Source organism: Pieris rapae, chromosome 3 (genome assembly GCF_905147795.1).
Source record: "Pieris rapae chromosome 3, ilPieRapa1.1, whole genome shotgun sequence".
NCBI classification, from domain to species: Eukaryota; Metazoa; Arthropoda; class Insecta; order Lepidoptera; family Pieridae; genus Pieris; species Pieris rapae.
The window spans coordinates 3,540,386-3,557,729 of NC_059511.1; the positions used below are offsets into that span (position 1 = coordinate 3,540,386).

The following is a 17,344-nucleotide window of genomic DNA, read 5'->3' on the forward strand; positions in this document are numbered from 1 at the left end:
ATTTAAGTAAAATATTTAAGAATACAATTTAAATGTTATTGTAATTAATAATTTACTTTATGGTAGAAATGGCATTGTTACACACTGCTCTTCTAACGCTAGCCAACCTACCCTTTGGGGGCGATATTTAAACAAATAAAAAGTGAACCACGTTTATTTATATTTAGACGGCTGTGAGCGAATTCTTGCAGAGGACAAATTGCGTGTTTTTTGTTGGCCGTGCTTCTCTCGCCATTCTGCTTCCAATTTCGCGTATACACCACCTTTTAATGTCAAAAAAAATTAGAACACATTCATATAAAGTGATCTAATTTCTATGATAAATATTTTAATTAGAACAAGCATTTCTTCAAAGATCCTAAAGTAGCCTAGAAGTTACAGACAGAACATGTTCATAAAGTACTTAAAAAATGTTACAAAGATATGGAGAATAGATAAAAGATTAACTATTGTGTTTAAAGGTGAAATGATATCCGACTCTTTATTTTACCTGGATGTTGTTTAGGCTTAGTGGGATAGTGGTGTCTCCGTGCCAGCGTGGCCTTCATGTGAGCAGCAGCTCTTTCCTCAAATCTTCGTTGTCCGTCTTGATTACTTCTAGCCGAGACAGTCGCCGCCCATACACGACCAGCAGTAGTTGCGGTCCATCGACGTGATCTAAGGCATAGTCTTAACTTAAAACATATAAAAAAATTGTGATCAACATGATGTATGTTTGCTTACTCATTATAATAATTAACTATATTTTACGGTGAAGTGTTTTTAAAGAATCAATATATCAGATTCTAGTAGGTACAGGTATTCTTACTTATTTCTATTAGAAGGTGGCGCCGGCACTCGGGTCCGAGTGCGGGGACGCCGCGGCGGCGTGTCTTCGTCACTCCTTGCGCTATCCGAACTCTGTTCACTTTCGTCAGAGTCTGTGGCTTCTTCGGCTACTTCGACATCTCCAGTACCAGTGCCTTGCTTTATCAATATATCTTTATTAGCAACAATTATTATTAAATGTTTTAAACTAATCCATTAAATTACAATTTGTTCGCCCTTGGAAATATTATCATATTATCCTTGCATATTCGAAAAGTGAGTCACGCTTACTGCAAAAAAATTCTCACTGACAGATTTACCGCTTTAAGAATTTCAAAACGTTCCCAATTAGTGCCTGTTAAAAAATTTATTAAAGAAGGAATTTAATAAAAAAAATACGGTTGTAGCATGCAAGAACCAAAATGCATTTTTGAAGAAGACCACATAGACATACAATACAAAGAAAGAAATAATCGATTAATTAAAAATAGATCGTCTCGGTGGCCATTGTGTTATCAACTATAAAATAATTGAAGAACCCCTAATTTCGTACATCTATTTTTTCACTTAGGTACATAAATAAAACATACTTAAGTGGTGTATCTACGTATAAGATGAAGTGCAGATATAATAATAGACAAATACGGCGCGACAAAAATTCGCCTATAGTTGGTCATCTTCTATTCTCTACAGTACTTACCAGTAAATGCATTACTTACCTAACCTACATCCTGACTTACCTTACCCTTGGGGCTCGCATTACGTTTAACTTTATTATCGATGCGCTCAGGCGAAGCTGCGGCCGTGGAGCAATTGCCAGCCAAAGACGGCATTGAAGCCTGCAGCGAACTGATAACCGGCGACCCAGGCCGAGTATTCTCTGTGTGTATTTACACCCTTAATAACCTGGTCTGATTCAAGCTGGTTTTGCTATGATTTGTGCTGTATGGATTCTTGCACCGACAAACTTTCTGGCACATTTAAACATAATGATTTTGCTTTTTTCGAATAATGCAGTCATTACTAAAATCTCTCCAATGCATAAAATTTTGTAAAAATAAATAGATACTATATATATAATAGTGAGATTTTAATATATGATAAAGCATGATTTGATTTGTTACTTGTTGAAGTTACAAATTAGGTAGGTACCTACCTACTACATGCCAATGTGGAGAGCATATTTACAGCCATGAAATTTGGATTCAACTACATTTTTAGTGCAATATTAATTAGCATTTACCTTGAATAAGGCAGATTTTGCGATCCTGGTACATTTTCAACCACATTTTTTTGTATTTTTAAAAGCAAAATTATGCACTTTAAACCTATCAACAAGACCTGGTCAATTTACTCCCATATTTTCCTCGACGGATACGAGGCTTTTAAACAATTAGCAACAAAATTCTCACGGTTAAATTTGCTATTGCTGGTGTATAGTTTCCCCAACAATCCAAGTGGCTGACGTGGTGGCACCAGCTGGATGCCTTCCCACCAGAACACTTCTTTGCATTGAAGACGGCCATCCACTTCCTCGCCATGTTCTAAAAATCGAATATTTGTTGGGTTACCCCCAAATCTTATTCACCATCTACTTAATAATAATGATTTCGTTTTGGCTGGACAACTTAGAAAACTAGGGTTATTTTTATTGACATTCCATATCAAAGTCCTAAAATGTCAAGAATTTATTTCAAAGTTGGTTCAATAACCGCGTACCTAACAGAATGAAAAATACAGTAGGTACGTGATTTAAGGATATACACTACGATATTAAAGATAAGTAAATTTTAATAAGTATTACGAATGTATGGCTTAAGAATCTTATGGAAAGGGGCTAGTCTAGACATATGGACACCGTTACCTCTAGCAACAAGTCGTGTCAGCCGTTCTGGGAACATGAGTTGAGGCGGTCTCATAGCGATGATATCACGGAATCGGTTGTATATCTCCATCACAGACGCGTCTGTTGCCAAACGTTCATCTGGAACGTGCTCGCGAAATTGACAGCCCTGTTTAAAGCAAAATTTTATTTTATTGATCAACAGTACAATTGCAATAATGCTTTCGCTACAATAAGGCTGAGTTAATAAGTGCTAACCAGGACCAAATTGTTTTCCCTGGGCTAAATGCCTAGTGCGACCCCCGGAGAATTCAATGTGGTGCCAGACGACATCCATTCAGAATGGATGTGGCTGGCACTGCAGGCGATATGGAGGGTTCAGGACTAATTTTTAGTGGGTTTCTCCCCTCTGATAAGCAGAGGGATAAGAGTTAACCACAGTCCCCGTGAAAGCGACTGCATTTGTGCATTTTAACCTCCTTTATAAAAAAAGGACCAAAGTGTGTAATGAACTACATTTTTAATTAAGAACTGCGTTTAAAAGCATAATTAAGTGAAATTACTACAGACGTGTGACGTGTGTTCGTGACCATTTCTTTACTAATTCAGGCATATATAATAGGTGTATGTGACTGTATAATCTAACAAAGGATGTACCGTATTCCGTGTAATGGTCTCAAAACGATAGGCCCTCTCTCCGCAGCAAGGGTATCGTCCCGCGGGGAGTGCGGCACGACCCTCCACTCCGAACATGTGCGGGGTTTGCTCGTGGTGAGAACACCATTCCATCTAGTACAAAACAAGTATGATAAAAAGATCGCTATTCACGTAGACATGTCCCTGGATGTTAAGCGGACATGCGGCTTACTGTAAAGAAAGCTGCCCTTAGTCATCAACTGACATATGGACATGTTGTGCACTCTCACTTTTGTGTTCCCATCGCATTGGTAAATAATAGGTATACCTACTAGTAAAAGCACACATTTTTCACACAATTTTTATGAAAGCTATCACACAAATACCGTGCTAATCTTCTAAAATAAAAAGGCCGAGATGTTAATAGATATATGTAATCCGAATTTGGTTTATATTTAAGTTTGAATATATAATAATTATTATGAACTAGCTAGCCCCCGCGAATTTCGTTTCGCCTTAATGTTTTTTGCAATGTAACATTTTGCTATGTTGTCCTATTTCAGAATGTTAGATTTTCCGAAATAGAAACATAAGTACAAATCATTTGAAAAAAGTATAAACATGAAATTCCGTTAAGTAATTTTTCAAATACCTGATAGGCTGGGAAATAGCTGTCACATAGCTGACACCTCAAAAAGTGACAGTCAGCCCACAAACGCCAGTAAACGCGTCGCCATGACCGTAACTCACCATACAACCATGTTATATAGTCATTTATACTCCACGATGGATCTCTGATGATATATGAAAAAATGCAGAAGTCACAAGATGAAAAAATACTTCATTGAATTTGCATCTCCGTAACAATTGACAATTCAAAGTGACGATTCACTTTCAACCAAAAATTTCAACTTTCAACTTGAAATCAGTGATTACCTTCACAGTAGGAATAATTACTATAAAGTTGTACATAGTAAACCACACTTACGCAAGTAAATGAGTAACTTATAATTCAGTGAAACAGACATAGAAATTGAGCAGTTGTTTCAGCATACGACTCATCACTAAGGTCGTAGGTTCGATTTCCGGCTACACCACCAATGAACCTTCTTTCACGTGCGCATGTAACACTGGCTCGAACTCTAAATGATCGTGAGGAATACCGACATGGATTGGCAAATAATCATGAAACAGATACATTAATCTGAGGCCCACGCCTAAATAGGTAGCGCCACTTATTAATTAAAAAAAACATACATATATACAAATGTCCCTGTGCTATGTAGAAAGTAATTTAATTTAACTTTGTCTATCGAATCTTTTACGCATACTCCTGTCAAATACACCACATAAGATTTATAATCTGTCGTGATTAATAATCCTACATAAAAATTAAATACATACTTATTATGCGAAGACAGTACATTGCCTCGACGGTCTATGCGCATAGCTGCAGGCTGACATGGCACTTGTTCCGCTATGTGTCTACCCAGAAGTTTATTACACCTGGAGGGTGTACGCGTATTTTAAATTGTGTACATAGGAAAAAACACCTTATATCAAATGAGTAAGGCAAATCTGTGAAGCCAGCAATGTTATTAAAGATATGTTTTTTATAGAAAATATTACGTTTATGAATGTAGGTACTGCAAAGTTCTTATATGTATTTTTATTTTTTTAATCCTCGCGTATGCGAAGACGGAGAGTTTTTTCAAAGTAAAGGTAGTACTTCAATATGTAAATAACTTTTATAAATAATTTAATGGCAGATTTCGAGTACGGCTCTGCGTATTTAAATATTCTACTTTCCGCCCTCAGCTTCACCCGCATGGTGTTTTTTTAATAACGACCTTTTCAACAATATTTAACTACTACCGTTACCGACTTCATTATATATGTAATACATAAGGAGTAATAAAACTCAACCCACTTGCTACACTTAAAGAGCGTGGCCAGAGACGCGTAATGCCCCCTTAGGGTCTCGGGTACCGGTTCCGCTAACGACAAAATCATTTTGCAGTACAAACGTGACTGAATCTTGTCTTTACGGTCTTTGATACCCTCCAATTCAACATTTGTGTACATTGCTGCTAATCTGTAAACAAGATATTCCATATAATTCTACTGTGTATGTCACTGAACTAACTACGTCTGGAACGATTTTAATTTTTTTTTTATCCGTGTATATAAATCAGTTTTCTAGTATCTAGGTTATTTATCTATACTGCAACTAAACAGCCGGTTTTTCAGGTACAAGTCTCGGATAAATTAACTGGTAGCTCTTGGTGCGTATCTGTTCGTCTTTGTCTAAGGTGTCCGAATTACTTTTTCGTTTGCCGAAAAACGCTTTCATGCAAGACAACATTTTAATTTTTTTATTGTTTAGTAAGCCAGTTGAACTAGCCTTCACAAGAAGACAAATTTCGAAATATAGTAGGTACCTTGTAAGTAAAGCATCGCTGAGACATGCGAGGTTGGTAGTGGTCTTCACAATGTCATTCATGTGTGCGTGACAGTAGATGAGGCAGTCGTGCAACAGTGGCTCCATCTAGAATATGAAAAGTACTTTTATTTATTAATATAATTACGTCCAGGGTAGAACCAGATACCACCGATCCCCACTTAATAAACAGTAACATATGAATGAATAGACAGTGGTACCATCCAATTATACATCAATAAAGGTAAGATTCAAATCGATTATTTTCGGTAAGACACATGCGAGAAATAGTTCGCGTCACGACTTATTTATGAAACTCTTTCTCCTTTCTCTCTTCACCCTCATTTTTACAAAAATCTTACAATTTAATTTAATTATGAGATTTAAACCAATGTTATAAACAGTATAGAAAAACGCACTCTCTTGGTGTTATGTGATATTAAAATTATGTTTTTATCATATAAAACCTTTATAGAAACAATATAAAGGCGTATTAAGATTCATAATCGTGCCGAAATATCGCGCCCTAGTCAAAGATTGAGTTGTGGTAATTAAACGCATTTAAATTACATTAAGATAGTGTTTAATTAGTCTTTCATAAATTTAACAAAATGAAATAAAAAAAGAGTATATTAAAGTCAAATACTGTTTTAATTACAAAAATACTGTGCATAATTTTAATACATCATTTAGGTCTTTTTTTATAAAATATTTAACAGGCTAGTGAATTGAAACTAATAAATGCACAGCAAACTCTATTGAAAAATAGTACCTGTAAGAATGAAGCTGATACCAATATAGGGACGACATTGTGCGGATCTAGTAACGGCCAATCAGCGACTAAAATGGTGTCGCGCTTCACCCAACGCATCAGCCAGTCGAATATCTACGAAAACATTAAATTCTTACAACACATTTAATTAAGAATGATTGAAATTCCATAAAAAATATAAGAAGAATGTAGTATATATATACAAATAATTAAAGCTCAACTTAAATTCAATCTCTTCGAACAGTACAGCTGCAATAAGACTTGTACATAGAATTTAAATTTAACTCGCAAGCTCCATATGGATTTCTAGATTTATTTAAATACTACTAAATACACTACAGAAAATCTGTGAACGTTGTATATAAAAATGTGGGTTATCCATACATACAATCACGGACTTTTATGTAGAACTTTTCAATGTGTACAATACTTAGTACATTATTTTGATAAAACTCGTAGGGTTCAGCATGCGTTTGCAATGAAAGCGGAAAAAATGTTTTTATGTGTTAAAAAAATATTTACGACATTACATTAGAAACCTCAAAAATAACAGTACTTCTCCACTATTAAATGGATGTTATTATACATATAAACCTTCCTCTTGAATCTATCCTATCTATTAAAAAAAACCGCAGCAAAATCCGTTGCGTAGTTTCAAAGATTTAAGCATACAAAGGGACATAGGGACAGAGAAAGCGACTTTGTTTTATACTATGTAGTGATGTCACGCCTACGTAATAAAATAAAAATGTTATTCTTATAAAAAACGCGACAATAACAGTATATAACCTGTATGTCACAATGCACAGATATATCCATATCTTCCAACCTCTGACCGGCGGTGACATCGGCGAAATATCCCATCTTCGTAACCAACAGCTTTTGAGGGCATCTAAAGTCTTTTTTCAACCCTTTCACCTCATCGCAAACATGAATTTCAACATCTCCACTGAAAAAAATATAAAAAATATTCCGATACCGGGAATCGAACCCGAGCCTCCTGGGTGAGAGCCAGGTATCCTAGCCACTAGACCATATCGGATGTCGACAAAGTTATGAAAATACTCCATATCACAGCGTAGGATTTTAGTTTAATTTAGTTTAACATATGATTGTAATAATTTTGGAGAAATTATTTTAGATTACGTAACAACCTTTAGTAATAAAATTTTAATATATTAAGTAACAATATTTTAAAGTAGCATTAATGAGATGCATAAACGTACTGTCCTCAATTAAAAGTGATTTTTAATAAGTCGTTCTTTTGTTAACGACGTGATGTTTATCAAAAATATATATCACCTTTTTTATATTACAGGAGGGAAGCGGGTAAGATCTGGTGTTAAGCAATACCGCCGCCCTTGGAGATTCGCACAGCCAGAAGGCTTGCAAGCTAATTTTAAGGTCTGTCAGATGAGGACCATCGGATCCGCTAGTTAAAAAATTTAAACTTACTCCTGCTTTTGATTTGATTTTTCTTGAGCTGCAATCACAGATGATTTCCTTCGGCCCAGACGATCACGAGAATCCTTTTCGTTTATGAAGCCTTAAAAACTTTACTATAAGTATAAATTATTTTTGGACATCACCTTTGCATCTGACGTAGGTATCTTTTATTCACATTACTTTTATCGGAGATTATTAAACAAGATTAAAATGTGTTTGAATAGCGCCAAAACCCATCACATCACTTTCATATATCTATTATACGCATACAATCATATATGGAGTTCGGAACTTTTTGAGTAGGCGCCGCTGATATAAGAGTTTCTTTCGGAATTAAAAGAAATAAATATATTTTGGAATGCTGAGTGATACATAAATTTTTGGTTATAACTAATTCCCAAGAAGCTACTGCCCTATACAAAGCCCACTTAAATTATTTTGTAGTTATAGAATTATTAAATATATTATTACCATCAAAACTAGCTGGTTTTTTAATATCGGTGGATGTACTGGAAACCGTTTTCTTCATTATTGGAGCGTACACACTCGTTGTCTTCGCTGGTTTTTTATATCCCACCAAATATGGCAGGATAGAATCCAAAATTCCTTCGTTAATCACCTAAAAATGTGTATCAACGGCATCTATATTTTGTGACAAATATTTGAGTACTATTTTCCTTTTAATGCTTATTAATACTTACATCATTTAATTTGCAATTTAAATTGGCCTCCGTCCAAACTCCTAACATTTCTACTTTTATTTCTGGAGTCAGATTACGTCTGCGATTACCTAGATATAAAACATAAGGTTCTCATGGTGTACCGAATAAATCCTACAGATCTTTAAGTATCTAAAAGTAAGTAAGTAAGTACCTCATATTATTTTGTGAAATTAGTAGATAAAAAAACAGTGGCTCTATAACACTTGGCATTGGATTTGGGAGACCTTGTTTGTAATTTTTTTTTTTATTTGCAAGAAGATAATCAGCCTTCTGAGTCTAGCACATGGCATCGATTTTTGGGTCTAAAGCATGCCGATTTCCTCAGCAAACGTGTGAGTGTCAAAATGCGCACATAAAAAGAAATATTTACCGTGATTCGAAGGCACGACCTTAGGGTTAAGTCACAAGTAGCCACGTGGTCAACACTTAATAATAATAATGAAGAATTAATTCGAAAAAGGCGGACGTTATACATCGGTAGCACCCCTACCTTCAATTTCGGTGCAACTGTATCTCTTTTCCACTCTTTCGGTAATGCTATACTTGGGTTCAATCGCCGTTTCACTTTTACTAATAATTGGCTTTTGGATGGTATTTACGGTGAGTTGCAAGAGATCGCGCTCCTGCTGCTCTATAACATGGTTTAGAACAGTCAATTTGGTTAACTCCTCCCAGTTAATTTTTGATCCATCATCGTCTGAGCCCTCTAGATGTTCGTACACTTGATACGCTGTCTTCATAAAGTCAAAGAAGTCTTTAACTGTTATTACTTCAGCTGCAGGCTCAACGCGTTCCTTTTTTTTGACACGGTTTCTTGGTGAGCCTGATCGAATGGGACTTTTTGACTTTCTACCATCACCTTTATCCATAAACATTGATGATGTATCGATATCAGGATTTGGACTTGCCATATTAATTTTAATAATTTTATATTTTCTCAACTCCGTAAAATCATGTAACTAGCTTCGTATTGATCAAATATTTCTCTTGGAAACACGTAGGTATTAATAATATGATTACAAGAAAAGCGGTTGCGCGTTATTAACGTCAATTTTATGTATTAAATAGTTAGTTCTCATTATTCAAAATTTATAAAGCAAACAATATAATAATCAAAATTAAAATACCAAGCAGACGTTTATTAATATTTATAGAATCTGACCAAAAACTTTTTTGACTGACAAGAAAATCAAAATGGGTTGGCTGCTTTTCTTTCAATAGCATAGATTTTATTTATTCTATTTTCCATGAAGTAATATTATATAACTGTAGCTGAGTAGAGATTATAGAAATACTCGCTATACTCGGTTATAGAGTCCGCGCCACCACTCATTGCCGATGGACGCGGCGCTAGTGCGGTGTACTAAAATGTTGCTAGTGCTAGACGTATTTTACCCCAACATAACATAAATTTAAGGCTAATAGATAAAAATTAAGATTTATAAAAAATAAAAAAATTATGTAATTTTCATCAATGTTTAATTCATTACCAGATCTTTATATAATAAAGTATGGTGATCGTGATTTATAGAACATTCACTTTGCACTGTACCATTGTAATTTATTGATATAACCACTTGTCAACTCTCAAAACAATTACCTGTTAAGTGTTAACTGTTAACTTTCAATTGTCAGTTGTCAGTCAGGCCAAATGATTACTGAGTACTGAGTACTGACCACTTGACAATTTATAACTAGACTCCCAAAAGTTTTCGTGTATTTTGTTGTCTTGAAAAGTTATTTATAATGACTCTTGGTACAATTTATTATGGAAAGTTATCAAACCGAATATGACAAGGACGGCTTATTGTCTGAGACATTTTGGAGGACTCCACAACGAGCGGTTCCAGGCAGGCCTTTGCAGAGAATCGCTCAAAACGAGGTTATGTCTGGGTCATCTTATCAACAATTTCAGGCGTCTGTGAACGATGCCTGGGATTTGGGGGATGACGAGATCATCTCCGGGATTGCGGAGACTAAAATATCGAAAGCCATATCACAGTCTGTAGCTTTAAATGTCATAAATTCACATCGTAATAGTACTAAGATCGTAAACAGATGTGACGTCAAGATCGAAACAGAAACTGTGAAGCCACAAGAAGAGGCGGTTGCAGTAAAAAAAAATGAAGTTAAAAAGATTGGAGGTGGTTCTAGCGTATCGGGACCCATTAGACATTATCCAGGACGCCCGCGCCCTGTCCGACCGTCGGCTTTAATTTCTCGTGAAGAAAGCAGCGAATCTAAATTAGAAAGATTCCAACAAGTACTGGAAAGCTCTGTTCTTGATCTGAATGAGTTAAAACATCTGAGCTGGTCAGGAATACCAGTGAAGGTTAGTTAATTTAATGAGGTCAGTTATATATGGCAGGTGTGGTGTCTATAATAAATAATAGTGAGTCATTTTATTCTTCTTTGTTTAAAAATGTACTCAGAAAGCACATACCAAATTTGTTTTCTTAGTAGACTATATAAGAGATATTGTATTTGTCTTCCAAATAAATGTTTACCAACTCCTTATTACCATTTTATATATTCTACTTTATGCATTTAACAAAAGTTAAAGGTTAATTGAAGGTGAAATGAACATGCAACATAAACACCAGTATAAGATTGAAATTATATATAGTGTAAACATTTTTCTTATGCTGTTGTTATTTCTTTAATAAAATTATCCCAAAAACATGTTTCTAGCCTTAGGAAGGACGACGGAAAACTTTATGAATTTAGTGAAAGCTTGTTTCTGCTTTATGTTCAAACTTCAAATAAGATTTTTATAGACAGTACTTTTAAATTAAACATTGGGTTTTTGTCTCTGAATTACCAAAGCTTCTTGACAACTAAATTTCTTTACTATAAATTTTATAATAATATCAAAAACTGCCTATTCTATTTATACATTCAAGAAATTCAAAATAAAAACAAATCTTCTATCACTATGGGTATATAGTAAATAAGAAAGATTATTAAACTTTTAGCATCATTAAAGTGTAAATACAAAGAAAATGCTAAAATTTTTAGGCCAGAGCTGTAACTTGGAGGCTTTTAGCGGGCTATCTTCCTGCAAACACTGAACGTAGAGCAGAGACATTGGATAGTAAGAGAGCAGATTACAAACATCTAGTAAGGCAGTATTATGATGCCGAGAGGGAAGAGGAGACATATAGACAAATACATATTGATATTCCTAGAATGAGCCCATTGGTAGCTTTGTTCCAACAGAGCACTGTACAGGTAAAATCCCGATGTGTAACTATTAAAATACTTTACAGTTTTTGTCCTTATATACTATGTTATGTTTGTTATATTTTATATTGAAATCACTGCACAATTTGAATATTAAGTTTTACAATTGTACTAAAAAGTACTGTCAACACATACAGAGATTTATAATTTAAGACTTTTTATAATTTTTCAGGTGATGTTTGAACGCATCCTCTACATTTGGGCAATTAGACACCCTGCTTCTGGTTATGTCCAAGGTATCAATGATCTGGTGACACCATTCTTTATGGTATTTCTTCAAGAAGCAGCTCCTAATAAAGAGTTGGATAACCTTCCTTTAGACTCATTGAGTGAGGTGCAAAGAGACATAATTGAAGCTGACTCTTTTTGGTGCCTGTCTAAATTCCTTGATAGCATACAAGATAATTATATTTTTGCACAGCTTGGTATACAGTATAAGGTAAGAATAAGCCTTTATCCGGTAACTAAATTAATAAACTAGAACAATAAATAATTTTTACATGTGGCAGCCTATTAGCTTAATTAGCCATTCAAGTAACAGTCTATCCTTATAACTAAACAGCCTTTAACTAGCGGCTTTAAAGATATTCAGCCGTAATCTACTAAAACTGGCCGGCGAATGGTTAGGCGATTCATATGAAAGAGTCATTATTACATTACTTTAATATTAAATTGCTTGAGTCAATTTCACACTATTATTGTCACTACACTCTTCCATCATTCTTGTTGTTTTTTATGAAACTTTGGAAAACACCATAAAAGTTGTGGCTTGCCGACACCATATTGACAGTTTGAAGAGTTTGGTTGCGAGTTTGAGAGTGCCAGAAAGTGTAATTAAATTAAAATAACAGTCAACAGGCTAAGCAAGTAATGAAATGTTATTGATTCTAGCTATGTATAGCTGTTTGATCAACTGACAAACTTTTTTACAGGCCTCAGTTAAACAGAGCTGTTTAATAAAAGGCTAGGCTATTAATTAAAAAGCTAATTAAGCTAGTAGGCTTTGACATACACATAGTATGTAAGCGTTAATTATTTTATAATTGCAACCTTAGGAGAAAAAAAAGGTTGCTATTTTTTTCAATTATTCACTGTTTAATTTTTGTGGACAAACATAGGTACATCAAAATAGATAGTCACACATTATAAAAATAAAAATTTCATTTCTTTCTTATGAACATTTATATGAATCACTGGTATCAATTATGTGTCACAAGTCAAATAAATCAGTTTGAGTTATCAAAAAGAAGTGTATAGTTGAACTTAATAAATAAGATTATGTGACAAGCACTTCTGATTTGATAATCCATAATATTATAAAAAATTATCTATATGACTGATTATTTTAATTTATATCATCAGTATATAAATTCCACTGTAAGAATAACTCAAATATTGTTTGAGCAATTAAAGTATAATCTCTGTTTAACTTATCAATAAGGGATGCCCAAAGGTCTTAGAAAAAGTGTCATTATAATTAATAATTATGTTTTTAACACCACATGAAAGACTATCAATTTGATAATAACTCATAATTTCAGGTTAATCAATTAAAGGAACTAATTAGACGTATAGATTTACCACTTCATGAGCACTTACAAACCCACGGTGTAGATTATCTCCAATTTTCATTCCGGTGGATGAACAACCTTCTTACAAGAGAGATCCCTCTTCCCTGCACTATTCGACTTTGGGATACCTATCTTGCAGAGTCCGATGGCTTCGCTATATTTCAGCTTTACGTCTGTGCAGCATTTCTACTGCATTGGAGAGAAAGACTGATGCAAGAACGCGATTTTCAGGGGCTTATGATTTTACTACAAAATGTTCCCACTCAAAATTGGACTGATTCAAATATAAGCATGCTCGTAGCTGAAGCATACAGGTTAAAATTTGCCTTTGCCGACGCGCCGAACCATTTGCACAACGCGGGGAAATCCGACAGATGACGGGAGCAATAGTTATCTATGGTCGTTAACGTCATAATCATGCCATTTTTTCTATGCTAAAGCTTTATGTGCAAAGGATTTTTGATTAAATAAATGGCAACATAATGAGGGACCGAATGTGGCGATCAGCAGGGTAATTTAACCTTGTTAAGCTTTAAGTAATTTTCTTTTTGGTGGTTGATAGGGCCTAAAAATTTAATAGGCCGTGCGCTCATGTATAAAGACCTTTTTGTCTATCATTTTTATGTATTTTATGTATATGTTACTTTAGTTATATTTTATAGAATTACGTTTATAAAGTGTTTATTACGTCATAATAAATAAAACATTAACAGAGAAACTGTATTATTTCATAATCCTATCAAAAAAAATCTTCAGTTGATTTACAAGTTGTACATACGAAGAAAATCAATTTACCTAAAGAATCTTACTAAACCGATTTTATATCCTGGACAAAAGCGTTGTAATTTTTGAATTACAACGCTCTACAATAATTACATTCTACTCGTAACCGTGCATTCAATATTAATTTTCTTGCAAGTTAATAAAACGCCGCTCTGAGAAATTGCTATAATAATTTAATAAGGCGTTCCTATTGCTAGCAACATTGACCTACTGCACTTCAACACTTGCGCAATCGACCTTGACCTAGCACTGAAATTTAGTGACAGCTGCTTTCAGTTGTAAACAAACTGTAACACTTACAAAAGTTTAAAGGTACATATATATGTGAAAATGCTGTTAAGATTTAAGTATAAACAGCAAACCGACTTAACAAGTGTTTCGGATGTAATGTGATGTGATCTAGACTTGTAAAAAGTCTAGATCGATCGTGTTTGAAACCTTGACATGTCAATCACCATGGTGAGTATGAAAATTATTGATTCGATGCTGTACGATTTAACACACTCTGAAAGAACCAAAACCAATATTCGATAGGTACTGAATTTCAATGTACTTATTATGCCTATATAATTGAACTGGATCCCTCGGGGACTGCCGCGGTAGTTTTTTTATCAATTTATGCAATTATAATTATTTATTTAGGCAGTTTTTTTTCTTAGTAATTAATTCAACTCTCCACCACTCTACCAGACTAACACGCCAACACAGTCTGTCTCACTGTAACGCGTACCGGCTGCACCGGCCGCGGCATCTACATCGCACGGCGCCAGACCGTGTGTTAGGTTTTTATTTTCGTTACAGAATTTCTTGATTCGGTCGCCGCTCTCGAAGCCCACGATAAAATAGCTTAAAAATTAGATAAAATAAATACAGAATTTTAACGTACAATAGCGCCATAAAAATTACCACTTACATAAAAAAATCATACATTCCGAAAGGTAAATATTAAAAAAAGAAATAAATTGTTATTTCTTTTTTTAATATGATTGCACAGTTCAAACAAGGTCTAGACAAAGATAGATAACTTAAACAGATAAAGCTAATTAAATTAGCTCATCCGGTTATGAGCTATGTCCTGGGCTTTTATGATACATACATATAGCATTGCAATGCATTCTTCAGGCTTAGCTAAACTCTCCAAAACAGCCCGTGCTGAGCTTAAGCCCTTAAGGCCAACAGCGAGATTCCATTTAAAAAAAAATGCAATGTATTTGAGAGAACTATGAAGTTTTTGGGGTTTTGAACTTGTGACGAACGAAATGCGCAAAAAACAAATAAGTACATTCTATAAAGCCGCCACGAGCCATATTTAATTTTTATCCCTTTTAAAACTTCAAGACTATTAAGGACTAAACTGTTAATATAAATAAAATTGAAATTGTTCCTTTATGTTCTAAAATAGTGTAACATGGGCATGGAAACCAGTAATTAAGTTGTTTTCCTCATAAACGTCGCATTTTAATTAACCATGAGGAAAATGTAGTAATATTCCCAAAATTTACTGTGTGTTTTATATTATTGTTAACATTAATAAATGTTAAGAAAATACTAACTTTACCTGATGTAACGTAGTATTATCTACTAATATAGAAAATCTTTCGGTTGGAACGATAATGGTTATACGTTTTATAAAAAGTTTTCGCTGAAATATAAAGTCAGAACAGAAGAAAACAAATCAACTATAAAGATCTGTTAATTTCGATGCGATGGCTTGTACGTGTAAAGGACTTCGTTCAATCTATTTATGAATGTGTAAATGTTTTTGATATCAGAGCTTTCCGGCTGTGTTTCCTCTTGATAAGTTATTTTACGTACTAGGGATGCGAGGAAAGACCATAACATTGTTTAACATATTTTTTTTGTCCTTTTTAATTTTATCTCTATTTTTGACAACCATATTTATATGGAAACTGCGTATCAGAAACCATGTCCATAATTTTTTCTATCTATTGGAAGGAATTATGCTGCTTATAAAATATGGTTCATTTAAGTTCTTGCAAAATGGGAAATATCGCGACGTCATACACTATAACGACTCCTATATTGACGCAGTTTTTGAAGAATTATTTATGATTCAAACTGATTCAGGGAACTGCCTTGTTGTATTCCAATAGGTCGTAGGGCATCCTTCATTTTATTATTGAATAAATTACAAGTGTAACTTTTAAATTGAAACTGAAAATTTACAATGTTAACGACTATAACTATTTATGTGTTAACATATTATTTATTTATTGCTTATATTATATAGGTACTCTTTAGTTAAAATATATTACCGTTGTTATTATTAGGTAGACGCTTTATTAAAGATTGTAATAACTGTGATAACGTATATTAATTAGGGCAATCATTTAATTATCATAATTTAATGTAACAATTAACAGTGCAATAAATACTCTTTAGATCGGCATTTCTATCGATGCGTTTAGGCATCCCTAGTTCCATGGTAAATGTGGTCAAATATTCCGTGGCCAGCTGCGGTCACTAATTGGGTACTAGCGACAAACACAGGGTTTCCTTATAGATATCGAATAATTATTTATATGGAGCCAGTGCGGTGCTATCAACACTTGCAATTGTTTGGTGCTACGTGATGGATTAGGCTCACAACGAGAGTATTGAGTAAGTTTACCGACATAATAATTTCGTAATTTTTGCTTTACTCGCTGTCAACGGAAACAAACGTATTCGATTAACTTGTGAATAACGTAATTTATAATATAAGGTTATAGAATAATTACATTGTGTTTATATTTAAATGTTAAGAAGTTACATAGTTCTTTTTTGAAGTGACTCTCTGTCATATGAGAATGTCTGTTTTATTCTATCTCGGATATACCACACCCACATTCTGTGCTGGCTATTATCCTAAGTATCATAATCCCTAAATTGTCGTCGTATCGTTCTCATTGACACTAACATAGTCTATCTGTGAAATTTAAATAGTTAGTGTCCTCTTGTTTTTATCAAAATACCGTTAGCACTTCCAGGGCAACATAAAGGTGAAACATTCCAACAGACTAATTAAGAAAACGATATTGTATAGGCCGTGCTGTAACGTGTTTTAAAAAATCTAGTAAT

The 17,344-nt window shown here is 34.1% G+C and overlaps 2 protein-coding genes and 1 non-coding gene across 3 annotated transcripts; 1 reads left to right on the forward strand and 2 right to left on the reverse strand.

The window, feature by feature from the left end:
* Positions 1–138: 138 nt before the first annotated feature.
* LOC110996589 (SANT and BTB domain regulator of class switch recombination) lies at positions 139–9,640 on the reverse strand. The gene is made up of 17 exons (XM_022264342.2): positions 9,157–9,640; positions 8,646–8,734; positions 8,416–8,563; positions 7,954–8,044; positions 7,288–7,447; positions 6,499–6,612; positions 5,728–5,834; positions 5,217–5,381; positions 4,691–4,792; positions 3,939–4,080; positions 3,308–3,439; positions 2,672–2,819; positions 2,220–2,351; positions 1,548–1,687; positions 809–966; positions 491–657; positions 139–263 (listed from the first exon to the last, which is right to left on the reverse strand). Exons 1-17 carry the CDS (start codon positions 9,575–9,577, stop codon positions 154–156), a joined length of 2,526 nt encoding a protein of 841 aa, XP_022120034.1. The 5' UTR covers positions 9,578–9,640; the 3' UTR covers positions 139–153.
* Positions 7,469–7,540, reverse strand: Trnae-cuc. The gene has a single exon. It is a non-coding gene; the product is annotated as a tRNA-Glu (tRNA).
* A 676-nt stretch (positions 9,641–10,316) lies between the features above and the next one.
* LOC110996586 (TBC1 domain family member 22B) lies at positions 10,317–14,190 on the forward strand. The gene is made up of 4 exons (XM_022264339.2): positions 10,317–10,998; positions 11,685–11,897; positions 12,082–12,348; positions 13,451–14,190. The coding sequence occupies exons 1-4, from the start codon at positions 10,435–10,437 to the stop codon at positions 13,856–13,858; spliced, it is 1,452 nt and encodes a 483-aa protein (XP_022120031.1). The 5' UTR covers positions 10,317–10,434; the 3' UTR covers positions 13,859–14,190.
* Positions 14,191–17,344: the final 3,154 nt, after the last annotated feature.